Here is a 13,725-nt window from a genome sequence, read left to right on the forward strand (position 1 = left end):
CATCCTACCTTCTTCCCACACTGGGCAATTCACCCCTACCCCTACCCCCCAAAATGGTTTCTTGTATTGGTATCTTGTGCTCCTTCCTTTGTTCTTTAGTTCTATGTCCCAGAACTGGGTTGGAGGGCACGTTTGGCTCTTCTGGTCTAAATCCAACCTGCTCCAGGCCAGGTATTACTCACCCGCAGTTTTCCTGCCTAGAACTACATTTCCCAGCAGGTCCTGGGCGCGTAGAACAGGCTATTGAAAAAAGCTTCCGTTAAGGGAGCAAGATTACACCGCCGTGGTTAACTACTGCGTTCCAAATTTCCTGCTAGCTATCTAGCTTCTAGTTCTAGGCTCAGAGGACTTTTAATTGGTCAGAAAAGGGGCGTGTGTGGCAAATAAAATCTACTTCTGTCATTCTTTGTGGATACTGTTCTTCTTTCGCCGCTTTTCAATTTCCCGGCCTCTTCCTCAGTAACTACCAACTAGAACTCATCTTCGCCCAGAGAGGTCGGTCTGCAAGGGAGGCATAGCGCATGCCCAATTGTCTCGAGGAGAAGGGACAGACTCCAAGGGAAGCCGGAACATCTGAGCACGCGCACGCGGGACAGTGAGAGGAGCGGTGGGTCGCGCGCGGGTGAGCCGATCTGAGCCGAGAGGAGCCGAGCCGAGCCGAGCCGAGCGGAGTCAAGTAGGCGGCGAGCGGGGGCTTTGCCTGAGCTTGTGCTCCAAGTACCCAGGCGGGGACCAGTTCGCCCGGCGAGGCAGCGATTCTCCATTCCCGTCATGGCTGCGTTACGCTACGCGGGCCTGGACGACACGGACAGTGAAGACGAGCTGCCGCCGGGCTGGGAAGAGAGGACCACCAAGGACGGCTGGGTGTACTTCGCCAAGTAAGGGGCTGGCGGGGCCGGGCCGTCGCCCCTGCCCGATATCAGCCCTCGAGGCCGCAGCCCTCGCGCCGCGCCGTCTGCCTGCCCCAGCAGACCTATCCTTACCCCCCGCCCCGGGCCCTCCCCTTCACCCGGACGCCGGTGCCGGTTCCTGTACCTGTACCTGTACCGGTGCACTCATGCTTGCACGCAGACACTCGGGCACGGCGCTTCGAGATCACTCATACCACCCCCCTGTCCATAGCTACATACCCCCGCGCCGAATACCCCTTGCACGCCTGTGTGCACGTGCTTGCGGAACTGAGATTACCCTTACACACATTTCCCGGGGCGGTCCCCCATGCACGCTTGTGCACATGTCCGGGGCACACACACACACCTGTGTCCACCAGTGGGCTTAGACATCCCTTTACCCATACCCTTTCACCTTGTGCGCATGTCTCTGCAGCTGCACACTCACATACTTAATACACACCAGGAAAGGGACCTCCAAGGATGTGATTAGGTAGTAGTACAGCTTACATTCCTGCTCTCTCATGGAGACATTCCCCTGTCCTAGAACACCCTATCCACCTTGCACACTCACACACACTTCCTTCTGGGTCTCCTAAATACACAGTTTTAAAAAACCCCAAACCCTACCTTTGGTTTTAGAATCATTACTAAGTATTAGTTCCAAAGCAGAAGACTGGTAAAGGCCAGGCAGTTGAGGTTAAGTGACTTACCCAGAGTCACACAGCTAGAAAGTATCAGAATCCAGATTTGAAAACAGGACCTTCTTATCCCGAGGCTTGGCTCTCTACCCACTGAGCCACCTAGCTGCCCCCATAAATACACCATCTTACACACATTACATAATATACATTTCTTACAGTGATGAGTATGGAGACTCCTATTCTTTCACCCTAAATTAACTAACTTTCCATACCACTTTGATATATTGTCTGATTTGAGCCTCAGGAGAACTCTATGGGGGCATTATAAGAAGAATTTAAAGTGACTTGTCAGTGATAACCAGTCATTACTTGTCAGAATCGAGATTTTAGCTCACTTCTTCACTTTCCTTTAGCATTGTCTTGATTACCACCATTTTGCTTCAAATATACACACATTCCTTTCTTCCTTTCACTTTGTCCCTATCCTTCCTTCTCTTTCTCATTCAAAGAGAAATACATACATATATAGAGAAGTAGATACAATATTTCAATGTATATCCTATATATATTCAATATATATATACACACATACATTCACTCCCCCCTACTAATGAACACTCACACAAGTACCATCTTCCCTTAATAAATTCACTCCCCCCAGATTCTTCCTGACACCATTCATGTGGATATAGAATGATTCATACATACAAACACTCTCAAAGAAATACAGACAATGCACACTGATGGCCATAGACATGATATACAGTGCTACTGTCTTTGTGACAACACCTCATACTTCTGCTGTCACACTTACATAGTAATAATCATAGGGTCACATTCTGTCTATTCCTTTGAGCATAATCAGAGTAGCATTTGTTGTTCCTTCACGTCCAACTTTTCCCAACCCCATGGACCCTACTGTCTGAGGTTTTCTTGGCAAAGGTGCAGGAGGCAGTTTGCCTTTTTCTTCTCCAGTGGATTAAGGCACACAGATTAATGACTTGCCTAGGGTCACTGCCAGTGAATGTCTGAGGCTGGATTTGGACTCAGGACTTCCCAATTCTAGACCCAGCACTCTCTCTACTGAACCACCTACTGCTTCTTAGTCACCTAGCTAGTAAGTGTCTAAGATCAAATGTGGACTCAGATTTTCCTGACTCCAGCCCCAGTGTTTTCTCCACTGAGCCTTCCATATTGAAATAGATACAAAGATAATTTAGAAACTGTCTTAAAGGAATTTATAGTTTAGCCAAATTGTAACACACACTGTCATACTATATCACATAACACCATAGAATCATAAAATTTCAGATTTAGGAGAGAAGGATCTAATTTATTCCCTTTTGCACAGAGATAGGGAGTGATTTACCCAAGGTCACATGGCTAGAAAATGGTAGAGCTGGGGCTGGAATCCAGGCTTTTTGACTTTGAGCCCAATCCTCTTGCCACTCTCCTCCCACTTACATGCTTTTATACACACACAACATCCCACAAGTACTAGTCCACCTACTTCTTGAATCTAAACCATGTTTTCCTCCACCCCCAGTTTGGTGTAGAAGGAAGGGAACCTTCTTAACAATGTGAAGAGCCTGCCAAATGAAGAAACTATTCCTCCAACATTAGTTTCTTCATTTGGCAGGCACTGTTGTAGACTGTTTCATATTTAGAAAGAATTTCTTCTCTTTGAGTGTTAGCTAAGGATGGTTTCTCTGGAATCAGTGAGCAAACATTTGGTGCCACTTGCTTTTGGATGTATTGACTAGAAGTCTGGGGGACATGTCCCCATCTTTCCTTGTTTCAGAGTATGCTTTCAGGTAGTGGTTAGGAGGAGTTCTTACACTAATACTATCATTATTAAATAGTTCATTCAGAGGGATATTTCCTGTCAATGGTATCTAATTCTTAGTGCAAATCTAAATAATAAATTGGCACTGTTTAAAAAAACTCAAATCAGTAACTCCCTAAACTTTTATTGAATAAATTCGAGAGAACAGTAGCTTTCAAAGAGCTTTAAAAACTGAGAAACCTAGATAACCCTTTATAGCCACATAGTGGCTACATTCATCTTGTCAAATGGAATAACTTGTTCTGTTTCTAGAACACAGCTTTTGGTGTCAAAAGAACAAAAGTAAAATTTAAATAATTTAAATAAACATTTAATGTGAAACAATTTTGACAGAAAATAGATCATTAGAACCTGTGTATATAAATACATCTTTTCCCCAAACATTTTAATATTTGAAGAGAAACTTCTCTACCTATCCTAGGTAGAGAAAAGGTAAACAAATCGCTATTGATTTTAAATATCTCTAAACCAGGTATAAATTATAATGAAGTATCATTCAGTAAAAACTCAAAACATTTTGTGTTTTTGAAAGCTTTCTTTCAAAGGGCTTAATGTAGAAGATTTATCATTTTCATTTATCACATAGAGCATCTCAGAGATAGAGTTAGCAACTCTTAGAGTGTATTTTGACACTGAATTTGGAGTTGCAATTATAAATAATATATGTAATAAATAATATGTAATACATATATTAAACACATAGGTAAAAGACACATATAATACTTTATTATTTAGAAAATGTGTCTTCTGCAACATGGACTTTTTAAAAAAAAATTTAAACCCTTACCTTCCATCTTGGAGTCAATACTGTGTATTGGCTCCAAGGCAGAAGAGTGGTAAGGGCTAGGCAATGGGGGTTAAGTGACTTGCCCAGGGTCACACAGATGGGAAGTGTCTGAGGTCAGATTNAATACTTTATTATTTAGAAAATGTGTCTTCTGCAACATGGACTTTTTAAAAAAAAATTTAAACCCTTACCTTCCATCTTGGAGTCAATACTGTGTATTGGCTCCAAGGCAGAAGAGTGGTAAGGGCTAGGCAATGGGGGTTAAGTGACTTGCCCAGGGTCACACAGATGGGAAGTGTCTGAGGCCAGATTTGAACCTAGGACCTCCTGTCTCTAGGCCTGGCTCTCAATCCACTGAGCTACCCAGCTGCTCCTACAACATGGACTTTTTAACCTTTTCTGTATGAAGGACCCCTTTTCCAATTTGAAGAAGCCTATGGATTCATCAGAATAATGTTTTTAAATGCATAAAAGAAAATAGGTAGAACACAAATCAAATGAATTTTATTAAAACACTTATTATCAAAATATTTTAAAGACCAACTTCACAGATCTCAGTTTAAGAATCCGTATGACTTATAACAATGTCAGTTCCTGTTACTTAATAACTATAATCCTAGATCAGTGATGGACAAACTTTTTAAAGAGGGGGCCAAAGGAAAGGAAATGCTCATCTGTCAGTCTGTTTCTAAGGCAACTCTTTCGAAGTTTCATTGTATTGTATATTATTAATTGTATTCTTCAGATTAGTAATAATGTCTTGAAGCTGGATAGGACATTTTAGGGGGCTGCATGTGGCTCGTGGGCTGTAGTTTGCCCATCACTGTCCTAGACCAGTTGTTTCTTCTGAAACTTAGTTTCCTCCCCATGATCTTTAACATTATTTCCATTTTTGATTTCATAATGTTTTGAACAATCCTGCAAACTAGGTAGAGCAAAATATTATCCACATTTTATAGAAGAGGAAAAAAAGTTGTCATGTTAAATGACAAATAGTGCCTTCTGGCAGGAGGGTGGAAAGTGCATTGACTTTGGATCAAAGGTTCAAATTTCTAAACCTGCCAATGTTACTTCAAGTAAGTAACCTTGTTGCTCAGGACTTTACTTTCTCTATGTATAAATTAAGGAGTTCAGGACGGCTGCTGAGGACCCTTCTAGATCTAGACATATGGTCCTATGACCTGAGTTAGAAGTTTAGCTTGGATGCTTAGTAGATGTGTAACTTTGCATAAGTCATTTAATTTATTTGAACACTTTTTGCTCATCTGTAAAATGGGATTAATATCACTTGTACTAACCACCTGATATGGATATTGTGGGATTCAAATGATAAAATATATGCCAATTGTGTTGTCAAAAATGATGCTAAAATTTTGATTATTTTTTAGACTATGAATTTTTATAAATACATAATTTTAATTTCTGTAAATAAAATTAATATTTTTCTATTTATAGATTAAAAAACATTTTATAAATCATTCAGGATATATTTTGTATCCCAGACCTACTTTTCCCTACCCTTCAGGTTTTCAGTTGTGTGAAAATTAATTTGGTAATGGCCTAGTAAAACCACACGTCAGTAAATCAGTTCCCAGAATAAATATAAGGTGGCCAAAGCTAACTAAAAAAATTATATTTTAATTATCTGTTATTTTTGGAGTATCTATGTTGTTGCTCCTTCCCATTTATTGGTTATGTTACAATTTCCATTTTACAGTGGAAGAAAACTGTATCTACTTAGCTATGGTTTTAATAGTTTGATTTTATAGAGGGTCATATGCAATTAGCAATTTAATTTTGACATGTGCACAGATGGAGAAATTTGCTTACTAGAAGAGAAAACAAATGAAATAACTGGGTTGAGAGTAAATGAAATCATATACTGAGTAATTTTTGCTCGTATTCATATCAGATAAATTATTTCTCCTTGAAAGTAGACAGCTGAATATTTTTGTATTTTGAAATAAAATAACCACCCAGAGGCAGAAAATTGAAAATACTTTTGCTTGTATTTTCTAGGAAATAAAGAGAATAAGACATTTTTCATTGAGCCTCTCCCTTACTTCTCAGTTTAATAACCTTTACCTTGTAGTGGCAGGCCTTCTGTGTGTGTTTCTGTTTTTGTTTCTGTGTGTGTGTGTGTGTGTGTGTGTGTGTGTGTGTGATGTATCTATCTATATACATACCTTGTAAAATAATTCTTCAGTGTTTTAAAGATTATACCATTTTTAATATAAATTTCCTTGCTATGTACTTGTTTTGGGTCTAGTCTTTCTTCCCAAACTTATTTCCATAAGTGCCTTTTGTAGCACATTGGGAACTGTTGTTAGGACTCAGTATTGGGGTGTTCTACTCTTAATGGTTATGAAAATGGTTTATTACAGAAATGCTGACAAACCTAGTTTATTTTCTGTGTTGATTGTCTTTTTGACAGTCTTTTATCTTTGTATATTCTTGGGATGATATAGTTTGCTTGGTTTTCATTCCAAGCTTTTTGTAGACTTGCCCTTTTTTTCCATTGATTTTTGCTACTTTATGATTGACATTGTTTTTAATCTTTCACCATCTTCCTTTGTAGTGATTTACAAATGAGGTTGTATTTGAAAACCATTCTGTCCTTGACTTCCTTCTCTTTCTTCTTGCCAAGGAGACAAACTGCTGGGTAGGATGGTTTCTTAGCCCTTCTAGACTCCTTTTTGTTGTGATTATTCTATATCTGTTAAAAATTTTGCAAGAAACAGTGTCAAAATTCATTGGCTTTGTAGCATTCTCTACCCATTTTGGGGAGGGGGAACATCTTTGACTTCTTAGAATAGGTCAGGTTAAAGCTGTCACAAATATACTCAGTTATCTTGTATTAATTATCTCTTTTAATTTGACATTGACTTTGACTTTTTTGCTCAGTGGTCTGACTGTATAAAAAAGTTGGTTCTTATATAATCCCTAAATTATTATCAAGTTGTTTTCTTTCCACTAAAATATAATCAGCTTCATTTTTTGTGTGATGTTGTTTGATGTTTATGAAGTATAAGGTTCTAAGTATGCACCTTCACTCTTAATATCCTCAGGAGTATGGTGTTTGCTCATAGTTTTTTTTTTGTTGTTTTTTTTTTTAAACCCATAACTTCTGTGTATTGGCTCCTTGGTGGAAGAGTGGTAAGGGTGGGCAATGGGGGTCAAGTGACTTGTCCAGGGTCACACAGCTGGGAAGTGTCTGAGGCCAGATTTGAATGTAGGACCTCCGGTCTCTAGGCCTGACTCTCAATCCACTGAGCTACCCAGCTGCCCCCTCTCAGTTTTTAATATTATTACTTATCAGTCAGTTCAGCTTGTGGTAGCTTTCTGTTCAGGTAGTGTAGATTAGAGAAATTTGATAGACACAAGATTCAAAGAAACTTATCAACATCAAAGAATCAGTGATCTTGGAGATTACCTAAAACAAATTTTTTATTTTACAGATGAGGAAAGTGAGGCATAGAGAGAGGTTAAATGTCTTGTTCCTTCCTTATAGTCCTTGAAAAAGTTGTCTAGACTTGCTGCTTCCTCTTCTCTTCTCACTAACTCCTCAGCTCTTAACAACCTGATTTCTGACCTCAGTCCTATACTATAACTGTTCTCTGCAAAGCTACCAATAAGTTCTTTTTAAAAGAATTTATTTTGTTGTTCTCGTTCTCTCTCTCTCTCTCTCTCTCTCTCTCTCTCTCTCTCTCTCTCTCTAACTCTTACCTTCCATCTTAGAATCAATACTGTATTTTGGTTCCAAGACAAGAGTGGTAAGAGTTAGGCAATGGGGGTTAAGTGACTTGCCCAGGGTCACATAGCTAGGAAGTATCTGAGGCCAGATTTGAACCTAGGACCTCCTATCTCTAGGCCTGGCTCTCAATCCACCGAGCCACCAAGCTGCACCTATATTTTTGTTTTTGAATTGTCTAAATTTCCCTATTTTCCTCTGCCTTTCTCCTTCCAGAGAACTATCCCTTATAACAGAATTCTTTTAAAAAAGAGAGAGGAAAAAAACAACCCAAATAGACAATATATGCAATGTTCCACATCTGTGGAGACTCCCTTTCCCCACCTTCCACCCCCTTCTCCTATGCAAAGAAATGGGGAGAAGTGTCTCATAAATCTTTGTTGGTGCCAGTCTTATTCTTTGCAATGGCTTATATTTTTCCGTAATCCCTCCAAAATTGACTATTCCTATCCTTTGTCATTTTGATTGATTTGCCAGGTAGGAAGCAAAAATATAAGGGTTGTTTTGACATATATTTTTCTTATTAGTGATTTGGAGCCTTCTTTCAAATGGTAGTTAATAACTTGAAATTCTTTTGACAACTTTGTTTATATTCTTTAATCATTTGTCTGTTAGAGAATTCTTTTGGTCTTCATTGGCTATTTATCTGTTTTTTTTAAAATCCTTCATCTGTCTTAAGAGTTGATTTTAAGTATCAGTTCCAAGACAGAAAATTGGCATAGTTTAGGAAGTGTCTGAGGTAAGATTTGAACCCAGGACTTCCCATCTCCAGGTGTAGCTCTATCTATTGAGGAGCTATCTAGCTAGTCCAGTGATATATATATATATATTTTTTTTTTGGAACTGATATTTAAAATCAACTCTAAGACAGATGAAGGTTTAAAAAAAAAACAGATAAATAGCCAATGAAGACCAAAAGCATATATATATATATATATCAAATTATTATCAGAGAATTTTTATCTTTTTTTCCCAATAGGCTGCTTTTCTATACTTGATCCTAGCCAAAAGGCTTAGAAGTGATAAGCTGCTTTTCTTATCACAAATGTATTAATTTCATTGGTGCAAAAGCTTTGCAATTTCATGCAATCAAAATTGTCTCCTTTAAATTTTTTTTATCATCTCTAATTCTTGTTTAGATGAGAATTCATCTCCACTATTGCTCTGGAAGGTTTATATGATATACTTTTCTTTTAAGACTTTTAATATTAAGGCAGATCTTTAATATTAAGGTAGTATATTTCATTTTGAATTTATTGTGGAATATAGTGTAAAATGTTGTACTAAGCTTAATTTCTACTACATCCAGTTTTCTTAGTAGTTCTTATCAAACAGGGAATTCTTTCCTAAATAATTTATGTTTTTGAGTTTATTGAACACTGGGTTATTGACTTCACTAATCTCTTAATTGCCAAATCTGATTTTTTTTCTCAGTTCTCATCCTTTTCAACCTATCTGTTGCATTTGTTGACCACCTTCTTCCAGATACTCTCTCCTCTTTAGGTTTTTGTGAGACTATTCTCTTCTAGTTTGCCTCTTGTTTGAATGGTGGTTATTAATATCTTTTGCTGACTTATAATCTATATCACTCTCACTTAAATAATGTTCTTCAAGATTCTGTCCTAGGCCTTCTTCATGACCTTATCATATTCTTTTGTTTTAAATAGCATCTCTATTTAGATGCCTTTCAGGTCTCTATATCCAATTCCAGTCTCTTTCCTTAGCTTTAGTTTCTTATCACCAACTTCCTATTGGACAATTCTAAGTGATGTACTGGAGTTATTTCTAATTTGATGTTGTTTAAAACTGAATGCCATATATTCCTTCTAAAACTTCTCTTCTTCCAAACTTTTCCATTTCTGGTGTAAGCACCACCATGCTTCCAGCATCTCAGGTTTGTCATCTCAGCATTAACATGGACTACCTACTCTCCCTCACCCCGCATATATAATCACTTCCCAAATCTTTCTTTTTCTACTTTTAAAACATCTCTTCCATCTAACTCCTTCTTCCTACACTACCATTACAGTTTGAAACTCCTCATCTAAATTATCGTAGTAATCTCCTAATTTGTTTTCTTTGCTTCAAGTCTTTGCCCAGTCCATCCTATATTCTGGTACAAATGAATTTTTTTCTTAAATTAAGATCTGTCCATGCAATTCTCCTGCTCAGTCTAGTGTCTTCTTTTGGTTTCTAAGATGAATGAAAATTCCTCTATTTAGCATTTAAAGCCCAACACAATTTGGCCCCATTCTAACTTTTTAGTCTTATTGGACATTACAGCCAGTTCATCCACAATGAGTGACTCAAACAAACTGCCTTCTCTCTGTTCTTTATGTGGGGCACTCCATATTCCATTTCCATGCATTTATACAGACATTCTATATGTCTGTAGTGAACTATTTTCTTACCTCTACCTCAGAAAGTCCCTCTTTTTCTCTGTGATATAGTTCAAGCACCATCATATTTATGATTCCCCTACTAGTATTTAGTAATCCCCAAACTATATTGTATTTAACTTCTTTGTAATTGTATTTATTAGCTTTATATTTATGCTTTATATATTGTTATGTGTACTATCTCATTCTTTAGAGCGTGAGCATATTGCAAATAGTGGTTATTTAATTCTTTATGCTTGTATCCCCACTACCTGGCACAGAGTAGGTGTTTACTAATTCAAATATCAAATATTTGTTGGTTGATTGTCTGAAGTAACACAAATAGTAAGTTGAAAAGTTAAGATCTGAATCTAGCTTCTCTGATCTCAAATCTATTGTTCTTCCCAGTATATGAGTTTGAAATGATGCCTCTCTAGTTTCTGATCCTTTTCTTCTTATTCTTTTTATTTCTTCCAAATAGTTCATCAATACTATCCTTCCCCCAATCTAGTCTATTGATTCCCATTCTGTTTCAGTCTGTCTTCCCTTGAGTCCAGAGTTTATCTTTTCATCATCTGCTCATAGTTATGTGACATTTTTGTTTACTGTTTCTAGTTTCATAATGGAATTGGTATGGAAGTATGGAGGCAGCTCACTACTGATAGAGAATAAAATAATATTTGCAGTTATTTAAAAAATTGTATGGCAATTGCCTCTTTGGCCATATTTTAAAGACGGGATTACATGATTCTTCATCTTAGCCTTTGAATATTTAGTAAAACCTGGGATCAAAACTGAAGTTCTCCTGGTTACTTTTTGCCTTGTCAATAACTTTTGGAATGTATTATGATCATGGAGAAAATTTTTCCTCTAGAAGAATAGTTTTAGAATGGTTTATAATGCTTCTGAGAGCTTATCCTTATTTTAATTATGTTATGGGTATTTTGACAGCCATACTGAAGAGAAGACACAATGGGAACATCCTAAAACTGGAAAAAGAAAACGAGTAGCAGGAGGTTTGTATATTTGTTAGATTATTCTTTGGTATAGCTAAATATACTAACACATAAAGCATTAGTTACACAATAACCTTGTCATAGGTAGAATGTTGTCTAGGGAGTTGTTATAACTATGATTAGATTTTAGAAGAGGACAAAAATTGGTGGAGTAAATTGTCTAAAGGTTGCAACTATCAAATTCAGTTTGTCAAGCATTTTGACTACATTCAAGGCAATGTGATAGGTGCTGAGGATACATAGACAAAATGAGAATCACTTCCTTCTATTAAGTACCTTATTCTAATGAAGGCTGTTTATAGGATTATGGGAAAGGAATGAATCATTCTCTAGCTACTATAGACAAGTTTTAGTTATTGTTGAAAATTTATTTGTTCAACAAGAATATATTAGTAACATGATTATTTATAATGCTATTCATTTTTCAGCTTTTTTCATCCTATAAACAATAGTTATGTGTCTTTTATGTGCCTAACACTGTGCTTTGACCTGGAGGTAATATAATAAAATCATATATCCCCTTCTCTCAAGGAGACTAATTAGAGAGATGACACATAAAAAGAGAAAAGTATGAGAAATGTTGTAAGATAGGGTATGAAAATTGTCCTTTGAATAGTTAGGATAATAAGCACTCTGAGTTTATAGGACAGAAAGATCATCTGGTTTCAGATCCCAGCTGTTCTACTTGCTACCTGTGTGATCTTGAGCAAGTCACTTTGTTTCCTTTTCTTTAAAATGAGATTGACTAGATGACCTTTCAGGTTCCTTTCTGACTAAATTTGTTATCACAAAAAGAAGATTGTCATGGTTAGAAAATGGAAGAATTTGGAGTTGAGCTTGACTTCAGAGGTTAAGTAGAGATTAGAGAGGAAGTAAAACATTTTAGGTTTGTGGAACAAAAGAAATGGGAACCTGTAGTTGTAATTAGCATTGTGACTTATTTATAAACATGAAATAATTGAAGAATAAGAAATAGAGTGCTACGTTGTTTGACAGAGAACAAATATAATAGTTTTGCTTAGTGAGAGATGAATGATTGGGGAAAACTTTGCAGAAGCAGCTGGGATTTGGCTACTCTATTTGGGAGGGAAAGTGACATTTACCTTTTTAAAAAAATTCATGTAATTGTATATTTTTTCTTTCTATAAGCATACTCACAATCTTTTTTTGTGTGTTTCAGACCTGCCCTATGGATGGGAACAAGAAACCGATGAGAATGGACAAGTATTTTTTGTTGAGTAAGTGTTTAAAGATTTAGAATGTATTTCAGTGCTTTAAAGACTGTTATTAGGCATTTTACTTTGAAATCTATTATTTTTAATTCGTGTGGAAATGAAGCAATTTAAAAATAAATCTTTATTTTTGGCAGGAGCAGGAGAGAGGTTTCTTAGATTTTACTATTGTAGGATGAGTATAGAATCTAAACCATATGTGACAAATTTTTCCAAGCTATTTATTATGTTCTTGAAATAATGCAACCAACTAAATGCCCTTACAACTAGTTAATTTTAAAACATTATGAACTTAACAAATACTAAATAAAATGAACAGTTCCATAAGAATACAACAAATTAATTTTCAAAAAGACCTTCTACATTCAAATCCCAACAAATTATGTTATTTTTTCCTATGTCTTTCATTACATTTGTTTGTCTACTAATCTTTCTATTTGTGTTTTTATTGGGCTTTTATCTGTTCATGAACTGGTTCTTGCTTCATTTCCTGCTGATTATAGAAGTTTCCATATTACTTTATATTCCTCATATTGCATATTCTTAATTGCAGCATAATAGTTGATTGTATTGTTATACAAATTTGCTCCATCATTTCTTAGTTGTTGGGTCATATATAAATTGTTCTATTTAGATAATCTCCACCTTTTTAGAAATCGACATATTAAAGACTATATTATGGATCCATTTCTATTCTGAGCTACTAGAATGGGTTCTGAAACATCAGGGATAACTAAAGTGAAAATATTAATATACAAATTATTTTTTAACAAAAAGCAATTTAGATCAGTTTTTTTATGGTGAAACAACTATGTTAGAAATTGCTGAAAATGCTTGATTAATGGTTCTCTCCAAATAGTTAAATGTATAAGGAATGAGTTTTTAAATTTTTGTTTGAGATTGCTAAATAAGGTAAGCCTCTTCATTTAGTTGTGAAGATCTTTAGGAACTGATAATGAAATCTAATCCTTAAACTCTTTTACTGTTTCACAAAGATTTATAGTTTGGCTTTTAAGAGATTTGTAAATTGTTCACATCTTGAGAAAAATCTCACAAATGCACTTATGACATTTAAATTATATTGAAATTTCTATTAAATTAGTCATTCATATTTTCATGTATCATATTATTAAACTAAATTTTGTAGGCTATTAGGTCATTTTCAAATTAACATTTTGTTG

At 36.2% G+C, this 13,725-nt stretch overlaps 1 protein-coding gene across 1 annotated transcript in view; it reads left to right on the forward strand.

Annotated features, from left to right (window-relative positions):
- Window positions 1-617: 617 nt before the first annotated feature.
- WWOX (WW domain containing oxidoreductase) overlaps window positions 618-13,725 on the forward strand; it is a 1,184,703-nt gene continuing 1,171,595 nt past the window's right edge. The window contains exons 1-3 of the mRNA XM_044663258.1: window positions 618-878; window positions 11,248-11,312; window positions 12,493-12,550. Of these exons, the coding sequence (XP_044519193.1) occupies window positions 772-878; window positions 11,248-11,312; window positions 12,493-12,550 (230 nt within the window). The 5' untranslated portion in view covers window positions 618-771. The remainder of the gene's footprint in view (window positions 879-11,247; window positions 11,313-12,492; window positions 12,551-13,725) is intronic.

Source organism: Gracilinanus agilis, chromosome 2, assembly GCF_016433145.1.
Source record: "Gracilinanus agilis isolate LMUSP501 chromosome 2, AgileGrace, whole genome shotgun sequence".
Classification (NCBI taxonomy): domain Eukaryota; kingdom Metazoa; phylum Chordata; class Mammalia; order Didelphimorphia; family Didelphidae; genus Gracilinanus; species Gracilinanus agilis.